The sequence below is a fragment of the Pleurodeles waltl genome, chromosome 2_1 (genome assembly GCF_031143425.1).
Source record: "Pleurodeles waltl isolate 20211129_DDA chromosome 2_1, aPleWal1.hap1.20221129, whole genome shotgun sequence".
NCBI lineage: Eukaryota > Metazoa > Chordata > Amphibia > Caudata > Salamandridae > Pleurodeles > Pleurodeles waltl.
The window spans coordinates 779,450,532-779,473,092 of NC_090438.1; the positions used below are offsets into that span (position 1 = coordinate 779,450,532).

General features: G+C 41.8%; 1 protein-coding gene across 6 annotated transcripts in view; it reads left to right on the forward strand.

Moving 5' to 3' along the window:
• Nucleotides 1-3,926: 3,926 nt before the first annotated feature.
• The window catches only part of NUP153 (nucleoporin 153), a 630,217-nt gene continuing 611,582 nt past the window's right edge, over nt 3,927-22,561 (forward strand). For 3 of the 6 annotated variants that reach the window (XM_069218361.1, XM_069218398.1, XM_069218408.1), the window contains exon 1: nt 4,082-4,333. In XM_069218361.1, coding sequence (XP_069074462.1) covers nt 4,229-4,333 — 105 coding nt within the window. In that variant the 5' untranslated portion in view covers nt 4,082-4,228. Of the gene's footprint in view, nt 4,334-22,561 lie in introns of all 6 variants that reach the window. The other 3 variants (XM_069218389.1, XM_069218381.1, XM_069218372.1) reach the window with 3 other exon arrangements.

Below are 22,561 nucleotides of genomic sequence, written 5' to 3' on the forward strand. Positions count from 1 at the left end.
TAATTGTATTTGGATGTATAGAAAAGGCACAATTGGTTCATTATTAAAGCAAGAGTGGAATACGTTACATTCTATAGGTATCTTGGAATTCACAGGTCATCATATTTAGATTGAAAATCGTAAAATATTGGGCATTGCCAAGTATAACAGGACTATGTATGTTTTGTAGGGATTATGGGGGATCCCAACCTATTACCGGTTTTACAAGTATTTAATGCAACTATTCAAATGGATTATTTGAAAAGTACAGAAATTTTATCTACGAGTGGATACCAAAACTAGACTGAGCTATAAGGTCAGTGTTTGATAATACTCTTGAACCACCCCTAATCATCTATGGGCATAAGGATGAAAAACAAACTGGTCTCTTGCTACTTCACTGAAGTTAATGTTGAAATTATGGAATAGATTACTTTTAGCAGGAGAAGACAACATTGCTTTTTATTGTAAAAAAGGAGCTCTTAAAGAGTGTGTTGAGGTGGGCTGCAAGCATAACGGGACAAATAAAGAAAATTGTTGAGTTGCTTTCTTTTGACTCTCCTACCTTAGTATCTCCTGTGAAAATCCATTATTGTCTTCTATAGAGCTTGCTAATACTACTCATGACATTGTAAATGTGGTATATATAAATATATATATAAATATGAAATACACAAGTGAACACATTTTATTAAACTGCCAATTTTATATACGGGAAAGAGGAAGATTTTCAAAAGCCTATTGCAATAAATATGATAGAACACGTCAAAAAGCACTGAGTTTTTTTTAGCTGCTTTGCATCATTAGAAGTAATAAGTGCAGATGGATTTTATTTTTTTACAAATGATTGAAACTAAACATGGGGTAGTCATTTATTGTTTTTTGTCTAAGGATAGAACCGTTGAATTTTAAGGTGTTTGTGATGACTTTGATTATGGTTTTAATATGATTGCAATAGTTTAATGGTCTGCAGCCTAAATAAACCTATCTTCTGACTCACTAAATGGAGAAAGAATATTTTTGATGATTGATGCATATTTGCAAGGAGAGTGACCTAACGGAAGTCTACAGAGTGCAGGATTGGAAATTTTTAAAGATGATTTTTATTAATCAATAATGTACTGACCATTGATGAACTAATATGTGAAAAACTGGTGACTTTTGTAAATGGTCACCATAATTCATTTTCTTTTAAACTTCAGCTAAAATTGCAGTTATTTTCCATTGCTCAATGCTTACCTTAAACAAGTGTGATTAATAGCTTATAGATGTGTAGACAGCTACGTCTAGCGGGGCATTGTGTTATGTCTTAGGTCAGATTTATTAGGTCATTGCTCGAGTTTGACTGTTGTTCTATTGTTTAAAATTGTCACTAACGTGTGGTTTCTTCCTCGAGGATGGAAGTAGATGAAACAATATAAGATGTTTCTTCCTGAGATGGAACAATGGATCCACAAACGAGACCGAAGAGAAGAAGAAATTGTTATAATTGTGTTTAGTTAATAATGTTGTCAGTAAACTTTTATTTATCTAACAGTAGTTTTATGGGCTGAATTGTATAACACCCCATGTACTGACCAATCGCAAGCTTTTCAAGAAATAATATATTATTCTGCCCCTATTCTTATTATCGCGATTCGCCTATGTTCCTATTCTGAGTACTTCTGTCGGAGTTTCGGATAGAGGGAGTTCTTAGTGGAGTTTCGAGTCATATTAGTGATGTGGATTTAGCTGTCAATGTATACCAGAACCTATGAAACTTTCCTGATGGTGTCCCCTTGCTGAAGTAGACTGCATATTGTTGCTCTATGGGTAATGAATGGAATTGTAATGTTTTATGTGGCTCTTGTTTTACAGGTACCAGCTGCAACTTATAAATAAATTGCTGCATAACAATAGAAATGTTTACTATAACCCGAGCTAATATGATTTTTTAAATTTGTGTTTTCTAAATTGTTTTTACATGAAGCCCAACATGTTAATGCTAAGTAGTGGTTAGTGAGGGAATATGACTTTACATGCTCATGATTCATATTGACATTCCTTGATCTTCTGCACTGATGTATACTATCACATTCTTGCAAATATTGATGTTATTAGTGTTATGATACTTGAGATAATTTGCTTACTTTGATTAAACTCAAATATTTAAGACGTTCTAATCAGCCACTATTGATTCTATATGCTTAAGAGTTATTTTCTTGACTTTAATATAGGGAAATAAATGTAGAATCATTCTTAATAAACTGGTGTGGTTATTGCTTAGTGATCAGATTATTGATTACTTGGTTGTTGGTGTTTATTATGACATTCATCATTGACATCCCCTCAAAACTATGTTGCGTCAATTCATTGGCCTAGAGCGCGAAATCCCTTATTTAGTTTGAAGTAATAGCTAGGATTTCTTGGCGCTGCACCTAGAGGCATGTTGCTTTTTAAGAGAATGTATATCATAGAAAAGGGGTAGCCATTCACCAAACGGGTTGACAGGTATGCACTCACACATATAATATGTGGAAATATGGCCAAATGCAATTAGCATAAAATTATGAGAGAGCCCTCCTTATAAGGCATGAGCTTTTATGATCAAATATGTTACTTGTAGGTAACTATGTTTTATTACTTTAACAGAATACAAACACATACTAAAACTATGTGAACTAATGACCCCTGACTAGGGACAAGTTTATCAGGTCTTTCAGCAAACACCCAACCCATTTCCAATGCTAAAATATGCACCGATCATCAAACACGGGACAGGTACGTGTTTCTAATGAAAATGTCGGATACAGATCCTTATTGTTCGGATTCCGGTCTAATGCCCGTCAGCTCGTAGGCATGTGATTCGGTATACCACTACAATAACCGTCCGCTTCAGCCTTTCAACATAATTAAATTGCTTCGCCTTATGAAAGTGCACGGTGTAACCTCACAATCACGTATATGACGACCAGACTTTGTAGAGGATGGCCCTGGAGTCACGGTGAGCCGCTTACAACATCCAAGGCTATGTCAAAAACCGTGTTCTCTCTGTCGGACTAGATTTCCCGGTAAGCTTTTACCCGAAATAGAACAGGTCACTAAATTAAAAGAAATGTATACAAAGGCTACAAATATTGTATTCCAGGAGGCTATTGAAGCGTGGCAATTTAAAGTACGCGTTAAAGAACCGTACGCTATTCTAAGTTTCTACACGATGTAAAATTGTATAACGAATTGAGGGTTACATGTTCCCAAACTGCTATCGCCGTTTCTTCCCTACATATGTTAAACTCTGTTCTATAGTGTGGCCGCATCTTGCACTACTAGTTTGTCCAAAGCCTGTTAACGCTACTGAAGGGGCCATCTTTAAATGACCTAGCTTCCCTTTATGGTCTAACATTCAGAACAAATTGACCACATTTAAAACAAAAAACTTTGATTGTGGTTCTCTAGCTCTGCGTAAACTACAATTAGTTTTTTTAACTATTTAAAACATCTATTTTACACATAAACAGATTATCGGGAACATGTGTCTCTGAAAGGCCCTGACCGTTACTAGGAAAATCTGCCACCTAGTTACATACATTGGGTCACCCTAATGGAAACGCCCTGATGGGCAGAACATCATTAGGCACTTGCTGCAACTGTCGTCATTTAACAGAATCTCCTACATTTAAATACGATCCGGGCCGGTTTATAACTTAGACGGTTTAGACAAATGCCATAAAATTCAAAACGATGTGGATTTTTTTAAGTTTTCTTGGTGTTTGTTTCCTGCTTCTTGGGCTGCTCTAGTCTACATGGCACACTTGGACCCACGCCACGCTTCGGGAAGCCGGGGATCCCAAGATGGCAGTAGGCTCACGTGCTGCCGCCGCTGTGGGCGGAGTTCGCTCCTCCTGCTCTGCTAAGCGATCAATACGCGAGGGTGCGCGGCAGCGTAGTGATTTTGTCCGCTTTCCCTTTCTATACCCCTCGTTCTCTGGCGCGCGGTGCTCACGTCTCCCTGTGTCTGTGTCGCGGGGTACTGACGCGTGGTCCTCGGCGGCGGGTGGCGCGGAGTCTATCGGTGCTGGGAGAAACGAGGAGGGGACGACAGTGTGACTCGCGCGCACCCCCATGGCCGCGTGAAGTAGGCACCGTCAGCGGTGCGAGGATCAGGAGGCGTCAGCGGCGGGCGGAAGCAACAGCCTCACATACGTCCCCTCACCCAGGGAGCGGCGGGGCGTCCTCTGCCCCGGGGGGAGGCGCGGGATCCAGTCCGGCCATGGCCTCTCCACCACCTGGAGGTGGCGGAGGGAAGATCCGGACCCGGAGATACCACATCAACGCCAAGCCGTACAGCAAGAGCCAGCAGCAGGTACTGACACCGGTGAGCGGGTGCATGGGGGTACCGGGGTGTAGCGTGCTGATGGGCGGGCTGGCTCTGTGCGCGGCTGCTTCGGAGTCTCATTCCCAGGGGCGAATCCCTGGGAGGATGCCACTATTGCGGCGGCAGGGGCTTCTCTGTTGCGTGCAGCGGCAGCACATGTGCGCTTCCTCGTCGTGGTCCTGACAGCAGCGCTGCTCCCGCCCTCCGGAGCTTTACCATCCTGTCCTCCGTTTTATCGCGGGGGAAGTGCAGCATCACTCCGCCTACCTCTCTCCGGTGTGTTAACTTCAATTCTGCGTTTGTCGATCTCATAGTGTAGACAAGACTGCACGTGTCCAAGATGTTATCTCATTGGCGGGCTGTTAAATCATCTGTTTTAAGAGGTTGATCACGTAGACGGTAAACTGACACTCAGGGTCCCGTTTGTTGATAAAGGTGACGAGCAATCACCCCGAAAACTAGCTTTGTATGACATTCCCGGCCTGACCACACTGTGTGATCCTGGGTAATTTTCCCATGTGATATTTAATATTTCGGATTTAGGGCACCTGAACAGCCTAGCTACTCATTTCCAATATTAATCACTGTGTGGTAAATTGGTCCACGCTGACACTTTGACACCTATTTTGCCCCTGCTCCCCCCCCCCCCCCCTTCCTTTTTACTGCGCATTACTATATGGCACTGGGCTGAACTGTAGACTGCTCGCCGCTTCATAAATAGAGACATATAGTTTAGGGTCTCTCACTGGCGAAGTCCCTTAATTCCAAACTTTTACCTGTTGAGGTTTTAAAACCTGGATTGAGTGTTTTGGTAATGCGTTTATTGTGGGTAGCTTCACTAATTCGATTAGATAGCACGTATTAATATTGTTTGTGGGGGATGTTGAAGATCTGCGGTCGGAAACTATCTAAAACATTCTATTAAGTACAAATTACCACTACTCTTCTCTGGTATGGCTGCTCCAACCACATCACTCAAATTTTACCGCGTTGCAACCATAATCACTTTAATCGTATAAATTACACTAGTGAACAGGAAGATCTGTGAATAAAACAAATAGATACGCAAATGTACACAAAACAATGTGCACAAAACAACGTACTTGCAGTTTGCTTTCCCTACAGGCGTAACTGTTTAATTTGGATGTGGGCGTTAATCTTAGGTAGCACAGTGAAATTCAGTAAATTTCATCGTTTACCCCTCAGTTTCTTTAAATATGTTTGACAGTACGTTATTACTTGAGCTATGTTTGGTCCTCTAAAACTACCATACATGTGTTTCTATGTAAATGTCAGGCGTGGTATTCTATACACACACAATACATTTTGAGCCTTGGGAAAAAAAACAAGTGTCGAGATTGCTGCTGTACCTTGCTACACCTTAAACTAATCGCATTTGGATAAACGGTGACAGACTGAGAGTACACATTCTTTGGATACTCCCATCAGAGTTGGTCAATCCACTACAAGAACAACAACCCTTACCTTCTGAAGTGGGATTTGGGCCCCTGTGTGTATCCAGAAGACTAAACCACTGACAGAAGATCATAAGAAGTTGAAAAAAACAATTCCCTGTGTGCTTCATGGCATCTCTAAAAATGAGACTGACCAAGCTTGGTTAAGACATAGTTTCTATTTTATTAAACAAATGAGCCCGCGCTAATAAGCAAGATAACTTACATACAAATGTTAGCAGTAGTTCACAAACTTGAAATGGTCTTCAGTATATTGTTGCCATTGACGAGAATAACAATACTCTTTCTTTAAGGAGTGATGGTAGTTCAGGCCTAGGCAGGCGTTTTCCCAGATGTGTTCATTGGATACAGTTCGACCTGTCGAAGTATTGGAGCTGTAAGGCATGTCCCTTAAGAAATCCCTAAAGAAGAGTATTGACTTATTAGTTTGCACTGGCCCATGTTGACGCAAGTGTTTTAAGGGTCGTTATTTACTCTCATGCAAAGCTCCTATATTTTTCTTGTCTAGGAGCTGGCTGCACTGCAGGTGAAACATTTTTCCAAAGTTTCGTAACGATTTTGCATTGGTGCTAGTTTATTCCAGTTCAGGAATTTGTCAATACTTTTTTAAATGATTTCTCCTGTTACAGCCAAAAGTGTTGCTATTTGACAAAGATTTTTAAAATCGTCCTAAAGCATCTATCGGCCCTACACCCCTTTCATCTACCTCCCTAGAGTCTCTTCGCCCCAGCTCCCTCCATTTCTGTCAAGGAACATTGAGCTGTTTTTATTTTGGTTGGTATAACTGAGCTCTGTTGAAACTTTTAAATGCAGTGTTGGTCGGCCTGTCACTTTAGCCTTTAGGGTCACATTGAAGCTGCATTCTTGAGCCTCCAATCTTCATTGGTGGGTTAATTTTGTTTATGGTTGTTCAGGTATTATGTTTTTTAACTGTAGTGAGCATTCAGTCTTTATTTGTTCGAAATACTTTCAATTGGTCCCCGCTAAACTGTTACACAGTTAAACTACTCTCCCAACCAACTCACATATTGGTCTAGATTATGAAAAACAGAATATACGAATGTGCTAGATTGGCAAACAAATTAGGATAGATTTGTTGCCTGCAATGTTAAGGTTTGAATTGAATCTGCGCAATAGACAATACTACAGTTAACGCTGTATGTGCTTGTTTCCCCACAAGCATAATAAACATTCTAATAGCAAATTATTTGGCAACTCCTAGGTTTTTTGGAACTAATTGAAATCATGTAAGGCATTTAAGATGATAGGCATATCTCCATTTCTTCTCCCTCCTTTTTTTTAAAACTGTTTTGTACAAGGGGTAAAATAGTTGTCAGAAGAAATCTTTATGTAAGAATTGAGAGATTTTTTGCTTATGCTTGCAATTGACACCCAGGGTGGGGGCTTGCAGTGATATCACCTGAGCAGTCTTTTGCAGGGGCAGGTATTGTATGCAGTTCTTCTTAACAGCATAATTAAGGTTGGGCGAGGAAGATGAAGTTGGTCAAAATATGAATACAAATATTCTAGAAAATCTATCTAATAGTGATCGAGGATACTAAAGGGGCATTTCTAAGTTGCTGAAATCCTTTAATCCTTTATTAAAAAACAAAAAAAAAAAACATCGGGAGAGAAAAATTTATTAGGTTGAGCAGCATTTCTTAAACTTTTGACTTCTATGGACCCCCAGTGAGTCATTATGGGATTCTGAAGACCCCCACAGAGTCATTATTGGAAGCCATGGATCCCTGGATGAAGCAACAATTTCTATGATTTGAACCCCCAAAATAATGCACAAATACAGAAACATGTGTACTAAACAAATGCTCAGGTCCTCAGACCACAGGTTAAGGACAGCTAATGTAGCGTTGCCTGGTCATTTGCCATATTCAGATCCGTTATATAGTCCCCTTAGCAACTGAATACAAATCACTTTAGGTACTGTCGGGAACAGTCCTTCCCAAAAAGGACCTAGCATCTGGTTTCCCATCTTGCACTGAAAATAGTTCTTTAGATAGTCAAATGGACTTTGGAAGTGGCTTGCTGCAAAGTTAAATTGTTTTTACAGTAGTGTGTAAAGGGAAAAACATGGGGAAGTAAAATTCTAATGGTAGGTGAAAATTATTCATGTCCCCCTCAATCTTTGCAGTAGGTATCAAGTCTTTGCTGACGCCTCATGTTATTGCTGTGTAAAATCTGCAGTAAATAATGAAGTGACATGTTTGCACATGTAGGAAGCATTGTGTTTTGGTATCCAGAATGATGTGCACGCATATGACATGCGAGAGCTGACGTTTTATTTATTTTTATACCAGTTCCGAGATGGTGGCGAGTCTTTGAGCAGTAAATAAAAAATGAACTTCGACGTAGGAAGAAGCTCTTTGTAAAACCTGCGAAGCTTGGTAGCAAATGATAGCTATTGTGCACTCCAAACAATTACATCTGTCTCTACTTTTATTTTTAATGTCGAGAGGTGATGTTTCAGGCGAGGATAAGCCATTGCAAGGGAGTTAAAAATAATAGTTTGAGGTGGGGGGAAATAAAAAGCAGAGTTTGGGAGGGAGCAATAATTGAGCTTTGACAGGGAGGATAGAGCACGCTGGGGCAGGTATTCATAGGTGGAAGCAACACATGAGAAAGAAAATGTGCATTTTCATGCAGTATTGATGCAAAAGAAAAAAAGTAGTTCCCTGAATGTAAACAGTGGGAGGATACCAGTCATCCAGTCAAAAAGTTGGCAAAAAACTTGGTTCGAGGGTAGAGGCAAACTAAAGAAGAGGTGGGAAAGCCATTGAATGAAAAGCAAACAAACAAGTGATTAAAAAAAAAAAAAAGCCAACCAATTGTAATTAGTGGGCTAGCTGAAAGGCCTTTAAGTTTTGATGTGATTAACAGTGGGTCTTTTGCTGGACAGGTAAGAGCTTTCTGCAAAAATAGGCAGACCTGTACGTCACCAAATCAGTACGTTCCAGCGTCCTGTACGGTATGATGTTTTCACTGGGATTAAGTGATCAGTCAAAGCCTGTCAGGAAATGAGGGGTAGACAGACCTCTTTAGTGTCTAGAAATCCAAAAATGTAAACTTGGAAAAAAGTGTTGAAAACACTTCTAGCAATTCTGAGATTTACCCAGGCCACAGAGCCTTGGTCTTGTGTGGGCGAAAAAGCTTTAGTATTCCTTGGAATAGGTATATACGGGTGATCAGGATTTCAGTTTTGGACAACCTTGCTGATTGGGTGCAGCATAACTTCTGAGAAATTCATATTTCTTTGTAGTAAATACTGTTAAATAAACTCTCTTAAAAATATAAAAAGGGAGAACAAATATTAGATATTTACATAAACCCAGTGTGAAGTACAGCTCTAAAGATGGAACAACAGGTGGGTTTTCACAACTTTGACAGTATGTAATAAACAAAAAAAATGACCGTGGCCAGAAACTGGTATTATGAAAGACACTAGGTGCTCAAACGAGGGCTGTATTTGCAATTTAAAATGTCATGTTTACAGTAGCATCTTTTTAGGTGTTTGGAAACTAGTATAGCAGCAAAGCATACGACGTATTTTGACTATTGATACGCTGGTACACTTGTTTTTTCATTACTATCAGTAGATACTGTCAGAGTGAAAGGCATCATAGTTTTAAAAAGTGCACAGAGCAATTGCCTTCAAAACAATGTAGAGACTCTAATGGTGGAAATTTAGTTTCTGTTGACCACGTGGTTCATTCGGTGTCTATCCTTATTACAATTTTTTTTTTTTCTCCAGAATGTGGGGAAATGGGTATGGCATATCGATTATGGTTGGCCAGGATGAGTACAATAAATCCTGTAGCAGTAGTCAATCGGATGAATATGAAGGAACCTTTCATTCACACTAGGAGCAGGAGGGATCTGAAACCCCTGTAGCAAATCCCTAGCTCAGAGGTTTTAATTTGAGTGGTAGACAGGAAATGAGTGCTTTGGTTAGTAGTTGTGGTATCCAGATTTTTTGCGTTATATCAGTATATTCCATAGTCTTTGACCACCAAATAAGTGACTGTAAACTGTGTGCCAACAAGAAAGGCAGTGGAAGTGTACGGCCGCCTAACTCTTCAAAGTGTATGGAGGGACGATCAGCTAGAAGACAAAGCCACTATTTACGGCAGAGGTCTAACCGGAGTGAGGTAGTGGGCCGTAATTAAGCTCCCATTTTGGAGGAGGGGGTGCCAGGCATTAGCCAAGCAGAGCATCATGCTGAAATAGTGCTGTCTATTTGTAGATGCAAAAAATTAGAATAGCAGTAAGCCACTCTGTAATATACCACCAGTAACATCTTTTGTCACTTATGTTCTGGCTGGGAGTAGACATCAAAGGGCGAAGAACTCCAAATAACATCATTCTATCACTCATTCATGATACAGGATCACACTGTGGATACTTTTACACTTTAGGGGAGACCAGGCTGCCTGTAGAATGTCCGCAGTCATATAATTGCATTGCATTGAAAAGAATTGCAATGCTTGAATTGTTCAAAATATTTAGAACCAATAATTTCATAGAATATTTATTCAAAATTATATTTGTCATCCTGTAGGTCCCAGTTTGTGTTTTTACCATGAAAAGGTAGATTGGAAAGGGGGGGGCGAGAGTTGCATAATTAAAGTTAGAAGAACACTGATATAAGAGATAATGTAAGAGATGGGACCAGTTATCACACTGGACGTGGAAGAGCTAATGGTGTAGAAAGTGTTAAATAAATGAGTGAACTATTGAAGTGGAAAATAATACTATCCAGGGGGCATTATTGTTGTAACGAGAATGGCAGAATGTGAGAATGTTGAGAAAGGAACAAAGTGAGCAAGATACACTGAGTCCCACAAGTGGTGCTGGGATGTACAGTGATTAAGTAGATGTAATAAATGGGAAAATGCTATGTCAAATTGTTCTTTTTGGTATTTGAGGCTTACTGGTATTGTGGTAAACATGTAACCATCAACATGAAAGAAGTAAAGACAAGTGAAATTCCAGTGGCTCTGCATATAACTAAAGCACTTCGGTTTTACCTTATGTCCCTACCTGCAGCAAAAAATGAAAATGTTGCCATTTATTATATATATTTTTTTAGGGACGAGCCTGCGTAGCATGCGCTCGCGCGACCCTGTAGTAGTGAGAAAGGGGCTCGGAGCCCCACCCATGTCACGGCAGTGTCTTTCATTGGTTCGTGGGCTTGCCTTTTAAAATCTGCTTGCTTTCATTAGTGGAAGGTGTGCATATGTTATGCATTTTCCGGTAGTTAGCCCCCCGTGAGCGCCGCGACCAAGTACTGAAAACATATGAGGCTCACTGTCTTCTGTCTGGTTTGTGGACTACTTGTTCTCTTTTTTTCACAGCGCGATATTGCTTGTTTAGCAGCCGATCGCGCTTGTTGTTTTTCCCCATTTAATGAGGCAAAACAAGTCCGGTTGGGAGTTTACAACTGCTAGTAGCTCTCTCTCGGAGAAATGAGACCCGTTGCATTGCAAATGCTTGTTTATTATTGTTATTGTTATTATTTTTATTGTTATTATTATTTATTATTATTTTGGGCCCGCCCCTCAACCTAGTGTGTGGAGCCAGAGATGACCTAGACAAAAAGAGCATGTCATGTTGACCATTTAAATGGTGGTCCCATTGTCCTAGGACCACCACTCAGTGTCCTGGGCAAAAATATATTGTAAAAGGAATGCCCACCAACAGCATTATTGGGCGAGTTTCTGAGGGCAGCGAATATTGTGGTATTCTGACTTTAATGTTCAGAACAGCCCCTAGAGGGCACCACAATAAAAATAGCATTTGTAAGAAACATGAGCTTGTTAACATATAGGTGGCTCCTAGAGAGCATAACCACATGAAAACAAACTGGCAGAACGTAATGCAGTGTAACCATATATTTATCCCCTAAAATACATAGTGCATTGCACATTTTCAGGCCTTCTAAGGTAATATTACAAACAAGGCCTTTAAAACACAAACTACTCCCAGCTGTAAAACAAAAGTTCCAGCCATAGGATAACTTAAAAAGACCCTGAATGGTGGGAGGGGTTATTTTTCCACCCCTCCTCCCAATCTAGTGTGGGGACCCAGAGATGACATAGACAGGAAGAGTGCGTTGTGCTTAACGGTTTGAGTTGGTCCCATTATCGTAGGACCACCACAGGATGAGTTATGGTCCATAATGTTTTGAAAAAGCAATGCCCCGCAAAGCATTAAGGGCAGTGAATGTTGTAGTATTAGGTTTCCCCTCTGTGCCGGGAGAGCCACGTTGAGGATTTCTGTTTTAAATGCTCCATTTTGTATATTTTTCAACTGCTAAACAGTGGTATTCTTGTAAAGCACTCCTCCGAGTTGGTGTTCTATGAAACTTTACATACAGGTCCTCTGATGGAGTTTGCACTACGTGAAACTGTAATCAGTCCACCCGCTTGTAAAACAGCGGCATGCCCAAAACAAGGAACAAATAACCTAAGGCCACAGACCACAAAGCAGAGAGGCAAAGGAAAAAAGTAGTGCGCCACACTAACGTATCTGGCCGATAGTGCAATAATCTGAGTAACAAGGTCAGTCGCCTAGGTAGTAATACAGCAGCCTCAAGGCGGAACAAACGTAAAGCGTTTACCTACGAAATCAAGGAGAATTTAAAAGGTAGGCCAAGGAACAAATTAAAGTGATGGGCGTGGTGAAAGCCCACATAAGTACATTACAACATGTTGAGAGACAGCTCATGCATGCTGCCTAGGTCAAACTAAAAACTTGAGTGATCTAATTGTGGCATATCCGGTTGCTGATGAAAGCACTCACATCGGAGATACACTTCTAATAAATACAATGAAGGATGTCATTTCCCCTGCTGCACAGTCTAGATTGTGCTGCAAGAAACCCTGCAGTGTAGAATCTTCAAAAAGCTAGGTAAATGTAAATTGGCTGTAGTCTTAACACAGGTCTGTAAAGTTTATGCATACTAAAAGTTGCTTGCAACTGCTTCTTTCATTGGAAACATTTTAAGATGTTTTATTTTTAAGATAAACATAAATGGTACCATGGTGACTTCTTGAAACCCAACCTTGGCTCTCGCAGATAAAAAAAACTGCATGGGATCCTGTAATGGAGCAGCACTTTCGTAGAGGCTGTTATTTACTACTCACACGTTTTCATCATATGGCGGAGTAAAAGTTAAACAAGAACGTGCTGCCCAGGTTCTTTGCTGTTGTCATTCTGCTGCTCTCACATACGCACTGGTATTGGGCACAACATACCAGACCTTTTTAGTATTACATTATTATAGCAAGTTAAAGTTGTCCAGTACAGTTGTTTGCGCTGAGCTTGGATACCATAACCATACATGTTTCTACAGATGCCTAGTGTGCCAGTATTTATCCATTGTATATGACATTGTACAAATGCTGCTTTTGCTTGAATTCCAATGCAATATACTATGTTTCAGAAATCCATCCCCTGGAGGAGAAGTGCTCTTGGAATTCAAGTTCACAGTTTGAGACTGGATCTGTGGCTGCTTGGAGGGTAAAGTGTTTGAGAAATTGCAGAGGTCATGCAACAACTTTCCAGCAGTAGAGCCAAAAACGCCAAACACTACTATAAATGCCCTTTGCGATGGAAGGGATTGATTTTTAAGTCCAAGTCTGAGCTATTTGGTGTCTTTCAAGCATGGCTATATCACTGCACCCCTCAGTTTCTGGCATACCTGCTAGAATGCTGATATTTTACTAACAGTCTTTAGTTCCTCCTCCTTTTCCTTAAGTATGTTTTCAGAAGGTCTTTTTTTTTTTTGGGTGGCATAATAATGGAGAAATAGTTCCTTAACCCATCCCTGGTAACTTTTGGCAGATTCTCTTAGGGTTTGTCTATATCTGTGTTTGAATGCACGGTTGGCAGTGGGTTTTTTCTTTACTTCATATATTGGTGTTTTACATGCTTCAGGTTTATTCCAGATGACCTGTAACATTCTAGCCTCTTGTTGCCTGTGTGTGTCTCAGTGCACCAGGCATTGATTCTTATGAAGCTGGTCAAAGTTCCCGGCCAATTCCTTTGTACTACCTGTGGTTTCTGATGGTAGAATTTTGTGGGGTACGCTCTGTTGCCAAACCTGCCTTATTGTGCCAAGAGCCCGTCCGTTGCTTATCATTGGTTTCCTTAATTGTCAATCTCATTTGCTTGTCTTATTTATGTGTGTGTGGTCTTTCCTTCCTTTTCATTTTTGTCCCGTTCCTCGAGAACAGACTTATTACTGTGCCTTTACACTGCCCATTTTTCCAGGTGCTACTTTTTTCTTTTTAAGAACTGTCTGAGAGTGCATGGAATTTCCAGCTGGCTGCCTGTGTGGTTCTCTTCCCCACTCTGTTCTACTCTTGCCTGTGTGCTTGCCCCCTCCCACCCTGTCCATCATGTACTTGCACGTGCCTCTTCCTACTGCAGTTGCTTTCTTGCCTCCTCCCAGCTCTGAATTATCTTGTCAGTTTAGTTTTTCTCCTATGCACTCTGTGTCCAGTATTGCTCATCATCCCACCAGTTTGCTCCCCAGTACTCTCCATGTTGCTTTCCCAACCCACACCCTCAGTGTTACTTCAGATGCCACTGATGCCCTCCCATGTTGACCCCCCCACCCACCAGCCTGTGTTGTTCCTCACACCCTGCCTATGTTGCTTCTGCACCCTCATTTATGGTTCAGCCCACTTACTTTCCGAAACAAAAACTTGTTTTTGTTAATATATAGTGATTAGATTGGGCTTTGCAAATAAAAGGGAAAAAAAGGCCTATTGTGCCATTTTGTAGGTGTGTGGTTTGCTTCCCCCACTTTCAAGCATGCGGAAAATTAATGGTTTGGCTGTGCAGTCCAAGGTAGATAAAATATTTTTGGAAGTTAAAGAAAATACATTTGCCCCCTTTTTGTTCTTCACATATTTACTGGACAGTCGCTTCAACTTAGTGATACGGCCCTTGTGGTTCAGTGTTTGAATAGGGAACATGTCTCCTAATTATTGTATTTGAGGAACTTTGGTATTTTTTTTTTGGGATTGCTGAAAGTCTGTATGAGTTATGGGTCCAGGGCACCCACATCAATTTATGGAGCAGTAGCTTTTCCTTTCAAGTACTGCAAGGGCCAAATTTTGCTATGAAATTGAAGAGTATTACTTGTGCTTTTTGGGTTCGACACATGCTAAGGCTTGTTTTCAACAAAAATAGGATAAAGGACATATTTTGATTTGTCTTGCCCTTTTTTATCTATTGAGGTCTGTAGGCAGTTGGCTGTGTATGCACTATTTCAAAGTAAGGAATAGTATGCACAGAGTCCAAGGGTTCCCCTTAGAGGTAAGATAGTGGCAAAAAGAGATAATACTAATGCTCTATTTTGTGGTAGTGTGGTCGAGCAGTAGGCTTATCAAAGGAGTAGTGTTAAGCATTTGTTTGTACACACACAGGCAATAAATGAGGAACACACACTCAGAGACAATTCCAGGCCAATAGGTTTTTGTATAGAAAAATATATTTTCTTAGTTTATTTTAAGAACCACAGGTTCAAATTTTACATGTAATACTTTAAATGAAAGGTATTTCAGGAAAGTACTTTAGGAACTTTGAATAATCACAATAGCATATATACTTTTCAAATAAATCACATATAGCTATTTTAAAACTAGACACAGTTCAATTTTCAACAGTTCCTGGGGGAGGTAAGTATTTGCTAGTTTGTGTAGGTAAGTAAACCACCTACGGGGTTCAAGTTTGGGTCCAAGGTAGCCCACCGTTGGGGGTTCAGAGCAACCCCAAAGTTACCACACCAGCAGCTCAGGGCCGGTCAGGTGCAGAGTTCAAAGTGGTGCCCAAAACGCATAGGCTTCAATGGAGAAGGGGGTACCCCGGTTCCAGTCTGCCAGCAGGTAAGTACCCGCGTCTTCGGAGGGCAGACCAGGGGGTTTTGTAGGGCACCGGGGGGGACACAAGTTAGCACATAAAATACACCCTCAGCAGCACGGGGGCGGCCGGGTGCAGTGTGCAAACACACGTCGGGTTTCCAATGGAAATCAATGGGAGACCAAGGGGTCTCTTAAGCGATGCAGGCAAGGGGGGGGGCTCCTCGGGGTAGCCACCACCTGGGCAAGGGAGAGGGCCTCCTGGGGGTCACTCCTGCACCGGAGTTCCGATCTTTCAGGTCCTGAGGGCTGCGGGTGCAGAGTCTTTTCCAGGCGTCAGGATCTGGGAGTCAGGCAGTCGCGGTCAGGGGGAGCCTCGGGATTCCCTCTGCAGGCGTCGCTGTGGGGGCTCAAGGGGGGCAACTCTGGCTACTCACGGCCTCGTAGTCGCCGGGGAGTCCTCCCTGAAGTGTTTGTTCTCCACAAGTTGAGCCGGGGGCGTCGGGTGCAGAGTAGCAAGTCTCACGCTTCCGGCGGGAAACGCAGTTGTCTTGAAGTTGCTTCTTTGGAAACAAAGTTGCAGTCTTGGGTGAACAGGGCCGCTGTTCTCGGGAGTCTCTTGGTCCTTCTAGAGCAGGGCAGTCCTCTGAGGATTCAGAGGTCGCTGGTCCTGGGGAAAGCGTGGCTGGAGCAGTGTCTTTTCGAAAGTGGGGAGACAGGCCGGTAGAGCTGGGGCCAAAGCAGTTGGTGTCTCCCTCTTCTGTGCAGGGTTTTTCAGCTTATCAGTCCTCTTATTCTTAGGTTGCAGGAATCTGAGTTCCTAGGTTCTGGGGAGCCCCTAAATACTGAATTTAGGGGTGTTTTTAGGTCTGGGAGGGCAGTAGCCAATGGCTACTGTCCTTGAGGGTGGCTACACCCTCTTTGTGCCTCCTCCCTGACGGGAGGGGGGCACATCCCTAATCCTATTGGGGGAATCCTCCATCTGCAAGATGGAGGATTTCTAAAAGTCAGTCACCTCAGCTCAGGACACCTTGGGGGCTGTCCTGACTGGCCAGTGACTCCTCCTTGTTTTTCTCATTATCTCCCCTGGACTTGCAGCCAAAAGTGGGGGCTGTGTCCAGGGGGCGGGCATCTCCACTAGCTGGAGTGCCCTGGGGCATTGTAACACGAAGCCTGAGCCTTTGAAGCTCACTGCTAGGTGTTAAAGTTCCTGCAGGGGGGAGGTGTGAAGCACCTCCACCCAGAGCAGGCTTTTTTCTGTACTCGGAGAGCACAAAGGCCCTCACCACATGAGGTCAGAAACTCGTCTCTCAGCAGCAGGCTGGCAGAGACCAGTCAGTCCTGCACTGAACAAATGGGTAAAATACAGGGGGCATCTCTAAGACGCCCTCTGTGTGCATTTTTTAATAAATCCAACACTGGCATCAGTGTGGGTTGATTATTTTGAGAAGTTTGATACCAAACTTCCCAGTATTCAGTGTAGCCATTTTGGAGCTGTGGAGTTCGTTTTTGACAGACTCCCAGACCATATACTCTTATGGCTACCCTGCACTTACAATGTCTAGGGTTTTGCTTAGACACTGTAGGGGCATAGTGCTCATGCACCTATGCCCTCACCTGTGGTATAGTGCACCCTGCCTTAGGGCTGTAAGGCCTGCTAGAGGGGTGACTTACCTATGCCACAGGCAGTGTGAGGTTGGCATGGCACCCTGAGGGGAGTGCCATGTCGACTTAGTCATTTTCTCCCCACCAGCACACACAAGCTGGCAAGCAGTGTGTCTGTGCTGAGTGAGGGGTCCCTAGGGTGGCATAAGACATGCTGCAGCCCCTAGAGACCTTCCCTGGCATCCAGGCCCTTGGTACCAGTTACAAGGGACTTACCTGTGTGCCAGGGTTGTGCCAATTGTGGAGACAACAGTACATTTTAGGTGAAAGAACACTGGTGCTGGGGCCTGGTTAGCAGGGTCCCAGCACACTTCTCAGTCAAGTCAGCATCAGTATCAGGCAAAAAGTGGGGGGTAACTGCAACAGGGAGCCATTTCTTTACAAGGCCTTTATTGTCATCGCATCCTGGATGAGCACACAGGAGTATTTTAGCCTATATTGGCTGTTAGTTGGCATCCTTCCTCCTTCATTGCCATACCCAAGAAGATATTGTACATTTTAAAGGTATGGTGAGTCCTAGCACATTTTAGTGTTTTATTTTGCTTTTGTTTCTCATAAACCAATGTTGTTGTCGATGCACCTGAGCTTTTCGTTCTTTTTGTCATAGCTGTGATAGCCTTCTAGTGTCTGCTTTCAACTGCTGCTGGGAAAGACAGCTCCTCTCCCCTTTTGCTGGGCTGCTACTCCTTCCCTGATAGGGGAGACATGGCCAGTTAGTTTGGGCTGGATTGTTCCTATTGAAGCAGGATTACATTTGATTTGCATATGGCTGGGTCCAAACAGAGGTGACCTGGTGTGCAAAATGCAGATGGACTAAGATGTGTCTCAGAGTAATTACCTGAGATTGATTCAAAGAGTCTAGCCATTACATTTGTGTTTTTGACCAGGTGTTGCAACCTATCGGAGCTCCTGGTAGCTTGTTGCTACTGAAAAAGATTGACCAACTCAATGTGTCTAGTATCTAAATTGCAGTGCAAGCCAGACATGTCTTTTGAAAATGCTCGTTAAACTTGGTTTTAGATGTTTGAGCGTCTACTTTCTTTTCTCATTTTTAAATGTACTTTTATATTTCTCCCACTTCTACTTTTTTGGTCCATGGCGTTCAGCTTTTTTTTGTTTTTTTATTCCCTTTAGGACATTGTTTTGGCAGTATATTTGTATGGCCATCTAATAGTTTCAGTGGTGATGTCTTGGTAAAGGTTTCTAAATTGGTCAGTCCATATCTGATTATTTTTGAGGTGTGGATCTAGTTTCATACTTCAAAGTTCATCCACCCAAAAACCAATTCTTGATGAGTTGATTCTGAGTTCAGAATCTGAGCCAATTTTCTAATCCTGTATTCATTTTAATTTTACTGCTTTTTATTTTTTTTATTTTTTTAAACCATATTGCACAGGTGTATTTTGAGTAAACAAAAATGATTTCTTGGGTCCTTGTGTTCTAAGTTGGCCAGGTGCATATGTTCTAAACTCTGCCATGGCCCTTTCAGGTTTTTGTAATTTTTCCAAACCTTGTATTCAGTTGCTAATTGAGTTTTGGAATTTGTCTGCTGTGGTATGTGTTTAGTGTTTAAGTTGTTGGCCGGAGCAGGGTGTTTATATTTATTTATTTTTTATCAGATAGCTTGGACAGTTTCATCAGGAAGGCAGCAGTCATGCTTCACAGCTCATTGATTTGGAGCATGGAAACACTTGAGCTCTTGAACTCCTCCTCCCTCAACTATCTAAACACATTATAAATGCTACTTGGAGGCATTGTTTGAGTGTTTTGAGTTGTCTGATCGGCTCTGCAACTGGTCTTGCCTAGAGGTCATTCCTCTGGCAGTTGAAACCTTAGCATCAGAGGGACCTAAGTAAGTGACAGGATTGTTGGTTGTGGTGCTGCCCTGAATTGAGTTAAAATTTAATTGCCCAAATCAGTTTCCATCTCTCTCTCAAGAATATGCAGACCTAGGTTTTGCATAGATTTGAACTTATGATGTAATTTGTACCTACTCACTGATCCTTCTGGGTGTTTTCATAGGGGATGTGCTATGAGAACATACGATCAACTCTGTTTTTACACTAATTGTATCCTTTTACAGGATATACCCCTGCCTTTAAGAATTCATTTTCTAAACATGTTTAAAGATTATAAGAGTCTCAGACAAATAGCAAGGAACTGCAATCAACTTCACCATTTGCAATGCAATGGGTCTCACATTTGCTCGAGTTAGATTCCTAACTGGACTTTTCTTGCCACCTAAATTGAAAATGAAAAGTAAAACAGTTGACATAAGTAAGTCAATTCAAAGCACCATGGCCGCCATGAGCGTGAAGGAGAAACGCACAAGGGAAAAAGTTTGCTCACAGTCAAACATATCGGCAAACGTGCAACTATCCATGGAACAGGGTCTGCCCTCAAGACAGTAACTAAACCGCCCCAAGGCGGGACAAACGTAAAGCATTTACCAATGTCATGAGAGGATTTTTGAAAGGCAAGCCCACAAATGAGTAAAAGTGATGGGTGTGGTTAAAAGCCCACATAAATACCTACACGCCAGAAAAGCATTGCTTGTGTACAGCTATGCTCAACCTAAAAATCAGAGTTCCGATTGACAGGTTAGTCTGCATCACCACATATTGCCCTTTTCTCAGTAATTTTAGGAATCTGGTGTAAAAAAAATTAAATAATAATAATAAAACACCGTGGCATATCTTGAACTACAGACAGTTAGATGTACAACAAACTTTGCTCTCTTTTGAGCAAAAGATGTACTTAGGACACGGTTGTAAACGCTCACCCCCAAGTACAAGCGACCTAAAGCAACCGTGCAAACCCTTTGGAACATCCCATCAATAGTGGGGCAGTTTTCATGCGGCCTATGTACCAATTGTTGCCTCACAAAGATAAGAGATCGATCTCTAACTGCCTACTCCCTTGAAATTAAAATCACCACAACTGTAATATGAAAAATGTGGTATACATTATCATTTGTAAGTGTGGCCTGAAGTATGTAGGTATGGCCACTAGGAAAACGTAGGTAAGGGTAAATGAACACCTCAGCAACCTCAGATATTTAAAAAAAAAAAATGGAGTCAGACATTTCATGGACTAGAGACACAATGAGAATGATTGTAGATGCTGTATACTGGAGAAACAAATGCCAGGTATCAGTGATATGTCAGCAACCTTGTTAAAATCTGAACAAAAGTGGGGTAACGGACTAGAGAGAGAAAAAAAAAAACTTACATGGACTGCATGATAAGATACCATTGTCGCAAGTCGGGTGATTTGTTCCTTCGGGAATAATTTTTCTCAGCACATTAGTCCCTTGTTTACGTTTTGCCTGAACGTTGTGCTTGCAAAATCTTTAGTTGATTTAAAAAATAGATAAAACTTAAAAGGGGACTTACCATTGGCTTGGTCCAACGTTGCTTTAATTTACATGCTTCTGAGTGGCCAGCTTCCTGCTATCTTCTTTGCTGTTCATGCAGTCGAGTTGCCTCTAGATCAAGTACTCCTTCCTGTCACTTGCCATTGGACACTGACCATTGTCCTTTCTCTGGCTACGACGCTGGAGGTAATTTTTTTTTTTATTTATTTTTTTTCCTGCATGCAGCCTTCTTATCCCATCATGCCAATAGGTTTCGCATTTGTTAATTCTTTCTATCTGGTTACAAAATATTATAAAAAAATTATTTTAAATTTGATACACCGTTAAGTTTATTAATTCAACATACATCACAACATAAACAACTGTTAACGGTTTATAAATTTTAAAACAAACACTAATATAACATTTTTCTAATATTTGAGTCCAGTTAGATAAGAGAAAAGACAAAGATGAAATCTATTGGCTTGGCCAATGTTTGTTACATGTGTTAAGGAGATTGTCTTGGGGACATTATCTGGAGAGAATGTAATAACACACTTGTAATAAAAGGGAGCAGACCCAACTAATTTATGTTCTGTCAATTTAAATGTATTTTCCAAATGAGTTCCCACAAATAGCAGCACATTTGTGTATTGCTGCAGCCTTAACAATGAAAGACTCAGATAATACTTTATTCCAGTACAGATTTCCTCGTTCACCGAACATTTAATTATAGGTTCAGTAATATCTGTGCTCTCCCAGTCTCAACTATTATGATACCTCTGGCAGTTTACAGTTCACTTAGCCAGATTACATCAGAGTACACCCACTTTGCTCTCCTTAGAGGTCCCAGTGAGACTTAATTCCCCATGAGACTTTGTACTACATCAGTGCATGCACTAATGTTTGAGGTCAGACACTGCACGTGGTAGAGGGACAAAGGCGAAGAGGCGTATTTACTTGCACCCGCTCATTTAAAGACTGTGAACAATGGGAAAGTTGGACTGTTTAATTCAGAGGTTCAAGCTAAAGAATATTTACTTGGGCTTAAGGCAACATAGTGCAAGGATTTCAAAGGGGATACGGTTTAAGAAAGTTTAGGTGCTCTCGAGGGAGCAAGTTTAGGTGGCCGGATAGTCTGGGGTGGCAATCTGCACTTAGGCACCTAGGCGTCACTAACATTCAGGCCATTGTTGGTCTGATTGCCTCTAAGGGGGGAGTGGGAGTAGGGGGAGCGAGAGGGGGTTGGAGAGGGGGGAAAGAGGTCATCAAGGTGGGCCTGTTGGGGGGGAGGAGGTGGGGTCGGAGGGGTGCTCAGGGAGGGGGTGGCGGAGGGGATGGGTGGGGGTATGGCTGGGGGCAAGTCATCATGGGGGGGGGGGGGGATAAAAGGGGACAATTCGTACCCAAAGAAATTCAGTCTAAGATATGATAGGCAAGCACAAACCTCCTCGCTTTCGGAACTCGTGCTATGGAAATGGTAACAAAGGAGCGAGGATGTAGAATCAAGCATGTTTGCGTAAATTGTAAGGTTGATATTGGGAAGGGTGAGTTAGTTAAGCAAAATTAATCAAACCTATATGTATGCTGACAATCCAGATAGCAACCATTAATGTATGTGGTCTAAATAGCCCCCGCAAGGGGAAGAGAATTGCAGATGACCTGAGGATATTGAAAGCAGACATTTATTGTTTGCAAGAGACGCATATAGGAAATTGTTTGAGACTTTGGGTCTGCGTTTGGTAGGGTGTACCGAACAGATGTCTAAAACAAAGGGGGTCGCTATCTTGACCGGTAATACTAGTACCGTTACTCCGAAGAAAGTAGATGTAATTGGGAGATGGGTAAT